Source organism: Epinephelus moara, chromosome 24 (genome assembly GCF_006386435.1).
Source record: "Epinephelus moara isolate mb chromosome 24, YSFRI_EMoa_1.0, whole genome shotgun sequence".
Lineage (NCBI taxonomy): Eukaryota > Metazoa > Chordata > Actinopteri > Perciformes > Serranidae > Epinephelus > Epinephelus moara.
In genome coordinates this window covers 26,051,172-26,068,535 of record NC_065529.1, presented here as the reverse complement: position 1 = coordinate 26,068,535, position 17,364 = coordinate 26,051,172, and the positions used below count along the sequence as shown (strand labels likewise).

The 17,364-nt window shown below is 40.6% G+C and overlaps 1 protein-coding gene across 2 annotated transcripts in view; it reads left to right on the top strand.

Annotated features, from left to right (window-relative positions):
- The window catches only part of rad18 (RAD18 E3 ubiquitin protein ligase), a 41,465-nt gene that overhangs the window by 4,396 nt on the left and 19,705 nt on the right, over nt 1–17,364 (top strand). The window contains exons 5-10 of one of the 2 annotated variants that reach the window (XM_050039008.1): nt 6,748–7,178; nt 7,745–7,844; nt 8,365–8,433; nt 9,828–10,015; nt 11,208–11,278; nt 11,662–11,722. In XM_050039008.1, coding sequence (XP_049894965.1) covers nt 6,748–7,178; nt 7,745–7,844; nt 8,365–8,433; nt 9,828–10,015; nt 11,208–11,278; nt 11,662–11,722 — 920 coding nt within the window. The remainder of the gene's footprint in view (nt 1–6,747; nt 7,179–7,744; nt 7,845–8,364; nt 8,434–9,827; nt 10,016–11,207; nt 11,279–11,661; nt 11,723–17,364) is intronic. The other variant, XM_050039009.1, reaches the window with a different exon arrangement.

Here is a 17,364-nt window from a genome sequence, read left to right as displayed (position 1 = left end):
CGGAAAGCATTTTAGCAGCTGGAGGCGGCATTTTGTAATTGTTTTTAATGAGAATGAAGCTTTTTGCTGTTTTAGTGTCGCCACACACCTCGTGTGTCTGTGCTCTAAGCGCTTGGTGTTTTTTGCCGCAGCGCTCTGTACTCCTCGAGTTGAAAAAACTTCAACTCAGAGCAGAAAAGCGCCTCACATCCCATTGTCCTATTGAATTATTTAAGAGTCGGGCCTTCTGTAGTAGTCACAACAACAAGTTTGCAGTTGGTAAACAGTGGAGAAGAAACTGGTACTCCTCGTGATCATCCTCTCTGTTAGGGTCTCATGTACACACACAGATCTCTGTTTCCCTGTGCCCAACAAACTATTTGCTGACAGCCTCTCACACTCGACCAGAGCTCCAGCAAGTACCCTCTGCCTGAACATTTTAGGAACTAGATACTAATTGCTGTGAACTAAACTAAATGAATGAATGGTAGATTGATTAAATGGGAAGTTCAGGGTAAGTCGGTGATGGGGTGGTTGCATGGCAACAATACAAAAATGCAGCAAGTGTTTTTTCACTAGTGGCATTCAGTACGATCCATCTTGTGTTTTGCAACCTGCAAAATGGTCAGATGGTGAAGAAGGATCTTAGCGATTCCTTTTGGTACAGCCATCTACAGCAAACAATAGTTCTTGTAATTGTTTTGTCCTCAGAGATCAACCAACAGAATAATAAAAACGACAGATCAGGAAATAAGATTTACTGCACAGTCCATGTGAAACCTCTTTACAATGAACACAGGTGCAGTACTTGAGCATCCCTCCAGTTTTTATTGTCACGGTTCTAAGAACTGAAGAGAGAAACGATTACTGTGGTGACTTTAGGGGATCCCATTGTTATTGACAAGATTACAATATGTCCACAAGGGAACAAGTTTCAGTTTTTTTCAATTTGCCGGCATTAGAGAAACACTTATAATTGCCTTCCAGTAATCTACCCCTGATTTGAGGATTTTCTGTAAATCAAATGGGGATTTTGTTTTCATCAGCTGAGGTCATTCAAGGTTCTCCATGTATTGCACTTCTGTGTGTGTTGTGTAGCTCCAGGGCTGATATTTTTTCATTACAGCAGGATGTAGGCATAGGGAGGGGTGTTCAGAGCTGGTCCAAAGGAAATGTTTTTTTTTTCTTTCAGTGACACTGCAGTGACGGTGTAGGAAAATAATTCCTTTATCTGGACCTCATAGGTGCAGCTAGCCAATTATTTGCGCTTATTGGCTTGTCTTAGGGCCCTGACACCAAGCCCAAAGGAGGCCACTGGTCAATGTCAGTCTGTCAGTGAGCGTCTGTGGCCCTAGTTTTTGTGATGTGTCCCACTTCGTGAACACTAGTCGGCCCTTGTCAGTATTTTTCAGTCAGTTCAGCATGTTGAATCGGCATCAGACCTGGCCAAGTGCGGCAGTAAATGAAATCTCTCTGGTTAGCAGTTAAAGGGATAGTGCACCCAAAAATGAAATTTCAGCCATTATCTACTCACCCATATGCTGACGGAGGCCCTGGTGAAGTTTTAGAGTCCTCACATCCCTTGCGGAGATCGGCGGGGGCAGCGGCTAGCACACCTAATGGCTGACAGCGCCCTAGACTAACGTCCAAGAACACAAAATTTAAACCACAAAATATCTCCAACATGCTCATCCGTAGTGATCCAAGTGTCCTGAAGCCCCAACATAAAAAGTTGTTTCGAAAAACGTCATATGAACTCTGTTTTTAGCCTCACTGTAGCCTGTAGCTCTGACTGCTTCTCTATACTCAGAGAGACCAGAGAAAGCATGAGCTTTACTTACCCGTGTTTACATCACGTGACACGTGCACCGCAGGGGGAGACAGCAGTAACCACAGCTGCCGCCGCAGCTCATGAGCCTAACCCTCAGCCAGCCGTGGAATACTGGAGTCGGGCACTGGAAACCTGGTGGTGTAGTTGTTTCAAATGCAAAGCAATGCCAACGGATGAGGAAAGTCTTTGCTGCTCAGACTGGGAATTGGCGATGCCTGCACTTGAGAATCTGGACATCAGTACTGACGAGACTGCTGCTCTTCAGAGACCGTGCATCACCCTGAGCGCGCACACGTGAGCGCTAGGGCTGTACCCAAATATTCGGATATTCGAGTATTTGTTTCTATGGATAGGTATTCGTTATGAAAATTTGGTATTCGATATTCGTTTTTTTTATTTCCTTTTTTTTTTAAACATTTTTTTTGTGCTAAATGTCTTTTTGTTGTTGGTAAATGTAGGTTATCAATAAAAATCAAAAATTTTAAATTGCATTCTTAAAAATGTGAAAATATAGTATAGCCTACCAACTGAGCTTGTGCTCACGGCACGCTTGAGCACATCCGTCTGAGGCATGAATTATGGAACCGTTTTTGTCAACGTTTGTCTCCCCCGTTTTGTACAATAAATTATTGTTTAAAGTTTCAACAAGTTTCTTTTGGAGTGCGTGACACAAGTGTGTTTTGAAAACGACCGCGGACTGTCACCTCCATCTGTTCATCAGTGGACAGTATTCCTTTAACAAAAGGACCCTCAAACTTAAATCATCAGATTACTTTCTTCAAACTCTGGGCTAATGTCGATATGATGTTTGAGTGCTGTTATCAGTCAGTAAGTTCCTCCCTTCCATCAATCACCTCAATGATATCAACACTCTGAAAGGTCTCCTTTCGAACTGCAGACCTTCTGATTGTCATCACTGTTAGGAATGAATGGCTTACGCTGTTGCTCTTTCCCCCTGGTTTTTAATTTCCTGTTGTCTAGCATTGAGCGTCTGAAAAATGGGACTCCTTGATAGGTGACTCTGTCATAAAGAGTTGTTGTTATATTGCAATAGACTTGTCTCAAAAATTTAGTTCAGGAGTAGTTCCTTTGCTCTTAATATAAAACATTTTAAGACTGTTTCTATCATAGATTTTGCTTGTGGGCCTGTGTAAAAACTTGTCTGTACAGAATCATACAGGGAAGGATATTTATATTATTCTTATATCTGTGTATGTGGTTGGTTGCAATGTTTGTGGTTGTGGATGGCCTCTTTAATTGGGTCACTTTCATTTCTCAGCGTGAAACTTTCCCGGAAAACACTTCATTGGGTAGCTGCTGGCTGATGGCACTGATTTACTGCCATTAAACTAGAGGTCTATTTCTCTAGCAAACCATTAGCTGTTATCATCACTGCCACACATTTGTATTTTCACAGTGGGCTGTGATACTTCATAGTCTCTCCTCTAACTCTGTAAATTAATTTGCTTACGTAGTAGTGGAGCTTATATATTGAGACACTGCTGTTTCAAAAGCACAATAGCCTTTTCTGTTAGTACATGTTGTTTCCCTCATCTTGGTCTTTTTCTCTAATGATGGGCCAGTGACTTTATACTTACAGAGAGCTGTAGTCTATGGCTTTCTTTTACTCCATTAATTTACATTTGATTTTTATGTGATTTTAAATACAAGCTAAAATGTTGTCATTGTCACTCAAAACTGTATGTTAAAATTCAATTTTAGAGTTAAATCATTTTTGAGATATTGCATATTGCACATAGTTTTCGCAGAGGAGGCCCAAAGGTGTGGAGTCACCAAGCGTGTGTGTTTTGTAGGGCACTTACATCCAGCTTTCAAAGTGCTTTAGTTGCTGTCCTTGCATCTAACACCCAGCTCTAATTATTAAAGATTATTCTTCACATTGTAGAGGGAATCAATATGATAGGGCAATTCAAGTTCAATTAGTGTGTGTAAATTAAGTAGACAATATTGACTTGCTCTTGGCTATTTTGGTTTCTACAGCTCTAGACATGAAAAGTTAATGAGACTTCAGACAAAATGCCTAAACTTCTGCGTCCATACAGAATCATCATGCTAGGCTTGGGAGATATGACAAGATTATCATTCATCATGATACTGGTTGGTGTCCATGATAATAGAACAATATTTAGTTATACAACCGGTGTTATGAATTTGGTGCTACATTCAGTCTCTGTGTTTCTCTCTGTCTCTTTCTTTGTCTATGCTTTGCCCATAGAAAAAGAATGAATAGAACGGATATTGAACAGTTTGCCATGGTCATTTCTCTTGTACAAAAGAAAATGATGATTGTTGTTAGTTGTTATGACAACACAAGTCAGTGGAGCAGTAAAGTGTGTCACACTCACTAGTTTGAGAACTCTTAAAACCATCTTAGTTAGTCTTGTTAGTCATCTAGTTAGTTTAACTCTAGTCTGGTCAAAATAAACCCTTAATTCGCAATTAGATGCAAAACTATGCTGATCTGCACGCTGTTTGTCCCCGCAGTCTCTGCCTTTCAGCTGTCAATTGAGCAGCAGCGCTCCTTCATTTTTTGAAGGCAGCTACATCATGTTTCAACATACATGCAATTTGTGCAACACTATTATGATAACATTGTATAGTGTTTTGTTTTTTTCTTTTCGGGATATATTGCCAGTAGAGTAATTCCAACATCGCCCAACTTTATATCACCCAATTAGTGAATGTTGGTGTATTTCTGAAAGTCAAATTTTATTATTTGTTGGTTTTATATGATTGTTTTTGTGTCCAGCCTCATTTACCGAATAATGGTAATGTCTAACAGCACCGTTTTGCCCTCACTGCGAAGCCTTTGAATCTGTTTCATTCTTAAATCCTGGAAATCCTGCTTTATGAATTATGAATGCGTCTCCTTCCTCCTGCTGAATAATGAATTGTGGATGCAATCAGATTGAACTGTAATGTAGGGTTAGATCGGCTCCAACTCATTCATTTCTACCTGTGTGTGCCCTGCTGAGGCACACCTTGAGTTCAAAGAGGAGATGTTTTATTTTATTGTGCCAATGCTGGAAAAAGCCAATAACAGTGGAATGGGTACTCGATATTGTTAAATGTTTCTATTGATATTTCCATTATCTGCCCACTCTTAATGGACCAGGTGGGCAATGTTGAACAGCATTTAAAGAGGTGTTTCTTTCTGTTTATTGCTCGACAAAAGGCACTTTAAAGCCTCTTGAAATGTAATTACTTTGGCAATCTTAAGAGTTCTTTATGGCAGTGTTTTGTCACCTGTAGCAAAGATCCCTAACTGCTTGTCCCTGCCGCTTACAGGCTGCGGAGAAAAAAAAAATACATTCAGATAATGAGGAGGTGACAACGTCGTCACGCAGCAGCCTGAGTCATGATATTGGAATAAACGTCCGTAAGGATGTAACTATGATGTCATGTAGGTGATAATTTTAAACGCAAAGTGTAGCAAAATAGTCTGATTGTCTCTTCTGGCGGGTGTCTGCTCTATGGCAACAGCCAGTAAACTGCTAGAGTACAGTAGGATTTCGAACCATTTGACGAGTAATGGAAAAAATGTGTTTGTTCAAATGAGGCAGAAACAGAGCTAATGGCTATGATATAAAGTGAAAGTACATTTGGATGATCCTGGTTGTGTTAAGTAACAGTGCAGTTAGGTAACAGAGCAGGTATCATTGGAAGTAAACAATTAGATACAAATTTAGTACATTGTAATATAAATATGAAACTTTTTGCTTTGTTACCCACAGTGATGAAGGTACTTTTTGTACACTTGTTATTTTGCTTACCTTCTCTAAATATACGACAAAATCGTTTGCTGCAGTTCAAAGTAGTGTCACAAATATTGCTTTACATCTACATATCAATTCTAAACTGTTTTAATACTAATTTTCTGCAGTATCAAAACACCGGTACCGGCTCCTTCGTTGTTCTCTCTTATTGTTAATATTTACATACATTCTGCTGTTCTTTGCTGCTATTCTGCTGTTCTCATGTTCTAGCTTTACTATATCTTTTAATGTAAAGTATAAGTTTTATGCTCTTTCTGTCAATTCTCTCTGTGGTATTGAAAATAGTATTGAGTATTGATATTTTTCAAGGTATTGTGTCGATGTTAGAAATTCCAGTGAGGATATGTAGACAGAACTCCCTCTGCACAGCCACTCTCAAGGATCAGGGGCTGGTCGGCCGCAGGAACATCTCAGATAAAATCATCAACACAAACCACACTGAACTGAATTACTGTGATTTCATTAAGAGCGAGCAAAGTGTTTCGCCCAAGGTTCGCTCAACAAAATCACATCAGCACTCACCAGTATTGTGACCACACTTATATAGAGTTAAGCAAGTCTAAGTGGAGTGAACAGTAATGGCTATTCCTGGCTGTATGCGGTGTAACAGATGAATAGTGGGGTGGGGAGAGCATATTTCTTCAACATCTTTGAAGGCAGAGAGGCAGAGACGGGGGGATGAGGTGTTTCCACATCACATTTGTGCAAAGCGGGTTTGGCAAGTGTGTGTGCGTGCATGTGTGAACCTGCTCTAATGGGGACAGTAAGCACAAATAAGTTCTAGATATGGAAAGCGGAACATTACACACCTCATTGGTTCCGTTTTATTGCCAAGTAATGGCCCAGCTGCAATTTGTTTGCTTTCCACATTTCCAAGACTGTAGCCAAAGTGTCTAGTTTTTTTTCGTCCAGTTGAGAAGAAGCGAGATAATTGAGCAGGCAGAGTTTAACGTCAAAGAGCTCATTTTACTGTCTACAATATTTATAGGTTCTTCAGTTTTTTTAATGGGCTCAGTATGTTTTTTAAGAGGACTTTAAGTCTTTTACTCCACATGATATGCTTTGCGTAATTATTCATTTGTGTTGCTGGTCAGTGCTGCACACATTTTTATCCACATGCACTTTCTTCTTTTTTTTCAGGCAGCAGTTGTCAAAAGTTCAATTTGACTCTCCTCCAATATCGCCAAAGACCCCAGCTTCAGCCGTCAAATGCAAAACTCCCAGACAGAGGGGCCAGAAGTGTAGCAGCTCTGATCTGAGTCACTTTTTCCAAAAGAAGCCTAAAACGTCTTCCACTGAAGAAACCCAGCGAGATGGGTCTGCTGCTAAGAGTGTTCAGCGGGGGAAAAGGCAAACTCCAAGCACCCACAATGCAAATGACACCGACCTACATTCAAAAACTGCTCATCTTACAGTGCATGTGAAGGAAGAGCCGATAGATGTGGACGAGGTATCTATCCAGGGTTTGATGTCGGTCAAACAGGAGGCAGGAGTCTCGGGCAGCATCAGCACCGCGGTTGAGATGCCGCATTCCTCGTCACCATCAAAAGATGTAAAGCCCGTAATCAAAGGTGAAGCCTTTCTACCTGTAGGTTAAGAACGCTTCGTCACCCACGATGACTCACCTCTTCTAATTGCCTTATGAACTCAATCACAAACCTGCATTCTCACTTATTACCACAAGACTACAGAATCTCCACAAGGGAGAGCTGTTCGGTCGGTGTCAGATCAGTTGCTTTGCTTACCTGCAAATCTGCTCCTCCTAATCGGGTACTAGCAGCAGCAGTTAAGCGCTGCAGATGTAGACTTGTTCATGTTGCCATCTACAAGCAAAGAAAGTAGATGCTGCTGTCATTTTAACATGTGCCCCACCTATGGTAACTGATCCAGTTAACGTAACTAGATCACTTTCTCCTGTGAAATTAGCTTTTAAACTAGTAGTAGTTCTTGCTTTTGGTCAGTAGGTGTTGCTGTTTTTAAATTAATGGTATCTTGTATACGATTAGCTCTTTATTTGTTAAATTTGCAGCAAGGTTTTTGTTTAGAAGTGAAATGTAATGTGATGTGACACAAAAAACTGGTTTAATATTTTTTTTATTTAGTTGCTAATGATATTTTCTGTAACTTTTTTTTGCAGTGGAGTGCCCTGTGTGTTCTGTTAGTGTACCACAGAATTTTATCAACAAGCATCTGGACGTGTGTCTCAGCAGTGGAGAGAAGAAGGAAAGCTTAAGGAGGTAAAATACCCACTTAACTGATCACTTTAATGAAGGCTCTCTGCTGTTGTTTGCTGAGCCTTTAATGCTCTACAGGGAAGTGGAAAATGAGTTAAAGACCCTTGATAGATTTTGTGAAGATTACACTGATGAGAGAAGTCTACAGGTGTGCATCGATCTTTGTCACTGGCTTGGATCAAACTTTCAAGCATTTAAAGATGTGCAGTTATATTTTGGGGCATTTCTGGACCAGTAATCGTGACTGCACACAGCACCTTAAGCCCAGTTCAGATCAATGACTCGTAATGAGACGAAACCGTTTTAGAACATTGCAGAGAAAAGTTGTAGCGGTGTGAAGCTGGCTGCCTGAGCTCCACTCAAACTGGCTGATGATGTCATCTGCAACTCTGCGGGTCAAATTGCTGGTGGTTGGTTTTAGAATGTAAAGCATGTCACATGTTTCAACAGCCAGTCAGCTTGTAGTGAAGTCCGCTGGTCAAGTCAAAATGACTGTATATGATGTGTTTGCTTGCTGCAACAGGTTCTCCCTCCCCGCCAAGACCTCTGATTGCATCCTGGTTACATCCTCACAGTGTGCCAATGCTGGACGGTGGGTTCCCACACACACACACACACACACACACACACACACACACTCATTGACTGATTAATTGGCGCTGGTTATTTATATTATTGTGGTGTATTTATCATGAATTAAGTCCTTCTGATGCTCGTTTTGTTTCTGTTTTTTGCCGCTTCATCACTACTACAAATGCAACTGTAGCCAGTATCTCACTATCACTATCCTCATTCATATTTTAAGAAGCTATAAAATATATACAGCTACAAAATCTTTGGTCTGAACTGGGCTTTAAACATCTGCTGTTCGTTTCCATGGTTGCCATGTCAATGTCATTGAATAAAAATGTTTGAACTTTACTGAAAAACATATTTAAGATGTGTCTTTCCAGGGATTGTGTGACTGTTCAGGCTGGACCCACTTACATATGTAGTGGTGTTGTGTTGCAAGACAGTGATGTAACAAGACAAAATCTTTTTTTAGGGTTTATGGAGCTAGGCCAGCAATTTTCCCCCTCTTCCAGTATTTATGCTCAGCTGGAATGTACTGTAAATGTCCTTGATTTACAGCATGTATGGTATTGATATTGTGTGTAAGTGTCCAACATGTTGGACAGTAGCTTCTAGGAAATGTATTATGGACATGCACACATTTTATTTAATGCTCCTAATATACAGTATATAGTCGGATGTACGTTTATATTCCGGCTGTCTCGTCTTTCCATGACTAAGAGGATATTTCCTCTGAATGTGCCTGTGCATTTACTCGTGGATGAAGTTGAGGGAGAACTATGATTTATTTTCTCTTTAAAACTTGGAATCCTGCACACTAAAGCCTTTTGTTTGCATCAAATGGCAGAACTACTGAAACCATACAATTTCAGTAATTACTAGATTTGTAGTTCCGTCAACCTGGCCACTTATCTTGCTGACGGGTCCATGACATAATTTGAGAGACTGATGGTCGTGAGTGGTCTTTGAAACCTTTTCCAGGGTGATAAATGACTCATGCAGCAATGATGAAGCTCTGTAAATTATTGGTCATATTGTGGCAGTGCAAAATACTTAATCTGGAGTAGACTGTGATGTCATAATGATGAATTGCAGAGGTTTTAATATTCTGGCCGTATGTAGCCAGCCTGCATGAGGATTCCTTTTGCTTACAACCCTAATAACTTAGACTGAATGTCTCATATAGAAGACAAAGTATAGAATAGAATATGACATGTGACACTCTTGTCTGAATTTAGCAGGGTTATAGATCATCAGAGGTCTGTTCCTTCACCAGGCTGACAAATGGTGACTTCTGTCTACTAATATACTTGCTCAGCTGATGTGGCCACTGTGTGATATACCTTATTTATTTATTTTTATCTGTGTATGATGCACAAGACTTTAATAAACTACTCAATCTGTCTGTTGCAGCTCCCTGGACAGGACGAGGCGTCCAATGACGAAGGTGGTGTACACCTTGCTCTCCATGCAGGAGCTGAAGAGGAGGCTGAAGGAGTGTCATCTCTCCATGCAGGGTCCTCGAGACCAGCTTATCAAAAGACACCAGGAGTTTGTCCAAATATACAATGCCCAGTGTGATTCCCTAAACCCAAAATCAGGTGAGGGTACTTGGTATATGATACCATAATGGTGATACTGCATTAGAAGAAGCAGTGTGTAAGATTAAGAGGGATTTTGTGGTGTCTAGCTGTGAGGATTGTAGATTGCAACCAGCTTCTCTGTTAGAATTTCTTATCCGCGGAGGTATCTTTCTCTCTAAAACAAACATACCCAGTTATATAAACTGGTAGAAACACTGAATGAAGCAGCTTTCTCTGATGCTGTTTACTAAAATTGTACCATTTAAAACTGAATGTAAAACTTATCTATACTCTCATTAAAGCTAGACTCCAATACTTAGATTTTTAGTGAAAATGCATGTGTTTGGGAAGCACTAAGTATACAACTGGATAAATGAGACTTGGATTATACTGCACAAGTTGTGTGAGAGTTTGCAAATTTGTATTTTCATATAGTTTGGCTGTTGTTAAATGTGGCCCCCAATCAATCAATAAACCAATATGTTTGCCGTTTTCCATGGAGGCATGCAAGTAAAACAAAGTTTCTTCGCAAATTCACGGTAACACAGTATGACTTATGAATGTACAAATGGTCATTTTGTAGGTGAAGTGTTCCTTTAATTTTGCAATCATGCAAAGTAGTAGGTTGACTAATGTAACGTGTGCAACCAGGTTTTTTCCTTGATGAAGGGTATGCATCACCGGAGCAAACAAAATGAATTTGATTATAAAATCTCAAACAAAGTGCTGTGATAGAACAGTGATGTAGTGTATGTTAAATCAGTATCGACTTGCCAACTATAATGTGCACGTACACAGTTTTCCTTATACAGGACGCTGAGTGTCAGAACACCGAGCAGTGTGCTGAGCCAAATGCTCTATATGTGAACAAATGCACCAACAAATGTGCACATGAGGCTGAAGATTAACAAGCAAACCAACAAAATCAGACTCAACTAATGTAGAGGTTGCTCGATTCACTTAATTTGAGGACAAATGCTTTTACATCCACATTTACATCAAGTTGTTTTTCTGTAGGATTTATGGGATATGAGCATATAAGATGTGATCTCACAGGTTGTGATTTTCTTCACTGGCATCTCCAGGAAAGCCTCCGTTTTTGAACTGCAACCTTGTGGGTCAAAGCATTTTGTGTTTTTCATAGCTCAGTATAACAGGCAATATTTGTGATCTCAAGAGTAATAAAGATTTTTATTTCCTCTGTCAACAGCTGAAGATATTGCCAAAGAGGTGGAGGCCAATGAGAAGATGAGGAATCGGCTGCAGGGGAAAGCCAAACCTGTGTGTACAGTAGTAACTGCTTAATGGGATGACTTGTGGACTTGAATTGTATTATTACGTTGTTGTGTTTTTTATCCTGTGGGGTTGTTTTTTAGACCTCTAGTGGTACTGTAGAATGATGTTTGCTGAGGGTCTTCTCCCCGTATTGACAGTTGGTGGCTATAATGTGCCACAAACAGGGGGAGGTATGGATTGAACATATATTCAGCGTGTTTATGGCAAAAAAATTAATAAATGACAATTTCACAGGCCGCCTTTGAGAAGTTAGCTCAGGTTTACATAGGGCAATTGCCTTGGAAATACTGTTGCAATATTGTGGGATTTTTTTTTTTTCATTGATGGTTAATGCTAATGCACATGTTTTTGTCAATTCACTCCTGCAGGTCATGGTATTTGCAAAGAACCAGTCTGAGAAGGAGATTGAAGAGATGCATTCAAATTACAGTAAGTGATCTCTTTTCAAGTCACTTTCGCTATCAATCTCCCGACTCCTTTGGGGTCTGACTCACCGGGCTAATGTCTGTAAATCAGCGCCATCAAAGGTCAACTGATGGAACTGTTCTGCATAACTTTACATCTTCTGTTAAAAGGTTCATATGAATATATACTGTCTGCACCTGCATGTGGGGAAATAAATACTCAGAATTCTGCCTTTTGCCTTTGCAGAAGGATAAGCAAACTTCTCATATTCGACCATTGTCAGGTGGTTTTTAAAACAATATGTGTATTAACATATCACAATGCCTTTGCCATGTGTACAAAAACAACAAAAGCACAAATGAAATTCTGTACTCCTGGAGGAGCTAAATAAGTGAATAATTAAAATCAACTTAATGCTGTCAGTGAAATTACAACATTAATTCTCATTTCCCCTCTTATCTATGCATAAACAGGGCGCTCACTAATATCAAATAATGCATAATTGCTGTAGGATATATTCATTTTAAAGCCAAGGTTGTTTATTACAGGAAAAGGACACATTTTATATGACAATCGACTCTGTTTGATTGAAAAAAAAAAATTAAATCTTGTAGATGTCATGCATTGACCTCATCACTGAGAGAAATGGTATAGACTGACCCTCTGTGCCTTGTAGTCGGACGGCCAAACTGTGTCCAACCGTGTGATTCAGTTACAAAAGTGTGAGAATGCTGTCTTCTGTAGAGGAAAGAGGAAATACAAAATGTTGTTATCTCAGAGAGATGGACCCCGTCTTTTCAAAGAATGAATTTGTTTTTGAACTTAAATTGAAGCAACCAATCTTGTGTGAGTACACGAGGGCTCCTTTGTTGAATCCCCCTGTTTGAGTGAAGCACAGTTGTGAATCATATTTCGTTTACAACTTTTAAAGACAATGCTTAAGCAGGCATTGCAACAGTCAAGCAATCAATTAGGGAATAGCACCACAGATGGAAAACAACTTGTCAATATATTTTGTCTTTTTCATATGTTACATCTCAGTATTCTCTACGAGCTAGCTTATGTTCAGTTAAAGCCCAATATCACAAATCACAATTTGCCTCAGAGGGTTTTACAGCATATGACATCCAACTGTCCTTGGATCCTCACAGCGGATAAGGAAAATTTCCCAAAAAACCCTTTTCACAAGGGAAGAATGGTAGAAACCTGGAAGAGCAACTGGGGAGGGATCCCTCTTCCAGGACGGACAGACATACAATAGATGTTGTGTGTATAGAACAGATCAAGATAATAAATGTACAATGATCCATTTGACAAAATGATATAGGGAGAGAGACAGACAAGCAGAGATGCACAGCAACAACAGTAAGGACAATAGCATTATTGTGTAGCAATTATATGGTAATGATAATGGTAGTTTGCTAGTGTATACACAGCTCATATAAACCGAGGAACACTTAATCGTCAGAGTATAACACCAGGACAGTTAAACTTCAGGGATATCAATCTGTCCATTTAGGAAGCACCAGTGATTGTGAATCAGTTTCACCTGCTTCATTGCAAATGAAAGTGACAACAGGTGCAATGGAGAGGCCAAAGCAAGACAACCCTTGTTGGAATCGTTCTACGTGTGACCACAGACAGTCGCTCTCCTTATCCTTCTTCTCTAGTTTTGTGTTCTGCTAGTGTCCTTGTCACTACTGGTAGCATGAGGCGGTACCTGCAGCCCAATCAGCTAGCACAGGAAGTCCAGCTCTTCCAGGATGGTACATCCATCTGTGTGGTCGCAAGAAGGGTTACAGTGTCTCCCAGCACAGTCTCAAGAGCTTGGAGGAGATACCAGGAGACTGACCGTTACATGAGGAGAGCTGGACAGGGCCGTAGAGGGGCATCAACCCAGCAGCCGGACCGGTATCTGCTCCTTTGTCATACAAAATGACCTCCAGCAGGCTACTGGTGTGCATGTTTCTGACCAAAGTGCCAGAAACAGACTCCATGAGGATGGCATGAGGGCCCCACGTCCTCTAGTGTGACCTGTGCTCACAGCCCAGCACCATGCAAGCCGAATGGCATTTGCCAGAGAACACTAGAATTGGCAGGTTCACCATTGGCACCCCGTTCTCTTCACAGATGAGAGCAGGTTCACACTGAGCACATGTGACAGGTGCGAATGAGTCTAGCAACGCCAGGGTGAAGGTTATGCTGCTTGTTACATCATCCATCATGACCAGTTTGGCGGTGGGTCAGTGATGGTCTGGGGAGGCATATCCTTGGAGGGACACAGACCTCCATGTCATAGCCAACGGTACCCTGACTGCTGTTAGTTACCAGGAATAAAATTGGCAGAGTGATTGTCAGACCTTAGGCTGGTGCAATGGGCCCTAGGTTCCTACTGGTGCATGACAAAGCTCGGCCTCATGTGGCCCTAGGGTTTAGAAACTTTCTGGATGACGAAGGCATTGATGCGATTGACTGGCCCTCTCGTTCCCCTGACCTAAATCCAATTAAGCACCTATGGGACGTTATGTTATTGCATCTGAGGCCACCAAGTACCGCCACAGACTGTCCAAGAGCTCAGTGATGCCCTGATCCAGGTCTGGGAGGAGAACCCCCAGGACACCATTCGCCGACTCATCAGGAGCATGCCCAGACGTCGTCGGGAGTCCATAGAGGCATATAGGGGCCATACACACTACTGAGTCACATGAGTTGCCATGATAAAATCCACGCAAGTTGGATCAGCCTGTGATTTTAGTTTTTTACTTTGATTTTGGGTGATTTTGAATCCAGACCGCAGTGGGTTGATGATTTTGGTTTCCATTGACTGCTGTTGTGATATGTATGTGACAATAATAATCATATGTGCAATAATAGTAGAAGTATGACTAACAGTAATAATAGTAGTGGTAGACATCAGCAGGACCACGACAGCAGCTCAACCACGACCCAGGATCCAGGCGTAGCTGCGATCCAAGGGAACCTGCTAGACAAGGGAGCACAAAGGCTCTGGAGAAGAAGCTGAGTTAGTAATATGCAGCTCTAGGATATGAATTTACAGAGGCATATTTCATACAGAATCTTAATCAAGACTAAACCACCTTTATGAAAGTAGTCACGTAAACACAGATCACGTACAGACATGTGGCATCATTTAGACTCTACCGTCTAATGCGCTAACTCCATCTGCCTCTAACAGTCTTTGAAATTACGCTATAACTTTTATTCCCTCGTCTTGTATTTCATTTTCTTTCATTTCCTTTTTAAAAACAAATCTTACCTTGCCCTCACACTCAGACTCATGAGACGAGGACAAGAATTGAAGGCAGCCCCTTAAATTTGAGATCAGGGTTTCCCTCAGGAAATTTCTTAACAGGAGTGGAAAGCATTGAAATATGTTCTGTCTCTCTAAAGGTTTATTTTTTATTCCATAAAAGTGTATTATTTTCCTCTGGTGTTAGCAGAGACAATCTTTATTTTAGGTTGGGTGGCTCACCTCTGCTTTGACATGCTGCCCCAAGTCCTGTATGATGATTACAATCTTCTGTTAGAGTACCTCAAACTATCAAATGGCAAAACTCCCCCTGAATTATTGCTAAAGAGTCAACAGAGGACACAAACTCGGCCACGGAAGATTTTTTTAAGCCTGATCTTAGAAATATATGTCTCAAAAAATTAGGGCTGATTTGGGCATCTTAATGACAGCCTGCCTGTGATGACAATTTTCCAAAGCATAGGTTTTAAAACCAACTAGTGCGTTTATTTTTTCCAGTTCTAGAGAGCTAGTTCAGTAGGAAAATCCACTAGAGACTTAGCCTGAGAGGTAATTATATTTTTGTCAAATTTGAGTAATTGTTGCTTGGTAATATAATGGAGAAGTAGAGACTGGTCCTCTGGAAACTTAGGAGGAAATATTCACAAGACTACATACTTTGTGTCTCCAGCAAAATCATTAAGATTTTGCATATTCAGTGTGTTGCTCAGCCAATATTTCAATCTTAGTTTATTCAGTCTAGAAGCCCTCGATTAGGAGCCAGCCTCATATACCTTCCACGGCACATTACCAGCACCGGAAACAGGCAGAATTGCTGCTTCTTCAGTGAGTAATTTACCAGCCAGCTCTGGAATGAAGATGTGAAACTGATGAGTTTTTTTCGTGAGTGTAAATAATACCCAAGACGTTTCATTATGATTTGTAGGGTTGCTTGGCTATTTAAGTATCTAGGATTCTTTTTTTTGCCCATTCGCTATGACCTCATAGATAATCACTCAGAAATATACAAATGCGCCGAAATCTGGACCAGCTCTGTGTTCTTATCCTTAGGGCAGAGGTTAAGCAAAAACAGCAGCATTAGAAAACATTATTCTCTGAAGTTATGTTGTCATGGTTGAACAAGATAAAAAGCTTGTTGGAAAATAACTCTGCAGTGCTAAGTTTAAAAATGGTTGAAAAATGGATGTGACTCACAGGAGGTAGATTCTAAAAATAGCTGCACTGCTGTGATAACCTTGATTTATCAGAGGAGGATGTGGATGACTCACTCTGCCAGCTTTGGGAATGGTGAATGAGCATAGAAGCAAGTGAGAGCAGCACACACTAAATCCACCGGGTGCTGACAGCATTTTATTGTGTCATATGCTTTGAGTGGTAATACAGCCCGATACCTGGTTATTCAGGAAACATTCTAATAACCCAGGATAAATGCAAGGGAAATTCTGCTTCATTAAAACCAGCCCCTGAGACGTTTGATCTGCTTATATGGCTCCCAGCTGAAAACATGATGATGTGACTGAAGTAACACCCTCAGTGTTTATCTTGTTGGAGTTTATCCTGTTTGTCAGTGTTAACAATGTACTGTTAACCAACTGTATTTTGCAATGATGGAGTCCATTGTTAAGGTATGTGTACTAGTGCAGCAACATTCCTTAAGTCCGGTTAATTACATGTTATCATAACCCATAACTCACAAAATGCACAACTCAATCTGGTCCTTACAAGCCTGCAAATTAAAAAAAGCTGTACATATATAACATGTGCTGTTGTGGTGTACTTAAAATATAGACTGTATAAAGCAGACATAGTCCACCGTGATGTCACCCATTGGTTGTGGACTCCCATTTTGAAGCGTTAAGTTTAGCATTTTGGCTGTCGCTATAGTGACCATATTTAGACGAGAGGTTGGAGGTGATTTTACACATAACTTAAGGTGCAACCTAGACACATCATCAGTGATGTAACCTGGGATCATTGAGCTAACCCTAATGCTAGCTGCTAGCTTGGTTGCAAGGTGCATGTACATCTATGGTTAAATGTGATAATTCTGATACAAATTTTTAAGCTAGCAAAAATAGGCCAAAAACCACTAAAACAAAATGTTCTCATAGAAAAAAATGAATATCCAGCTCTTTCAAGGGTCTTTTAGTACAACCACACACTGAACAAAACTTTTTTTTTAGGTAACCAAAACGTTACAGTTAATTCCATAAACTTAAAACACTGAAATAGCGACGGCTTTGCTAGTCTCTATATACAGACTCTACATTCAGTGAATGTAGAGTCTGTAGGCAAACCCCGGAGATCTTGCCTCCGGAAGAAGAGCGGAAGAGCCCTGGTTTCCGGTTGTAGGCTGTTTGTAGTCCGTGTGATATTGACCAATCACGTTCGAGCC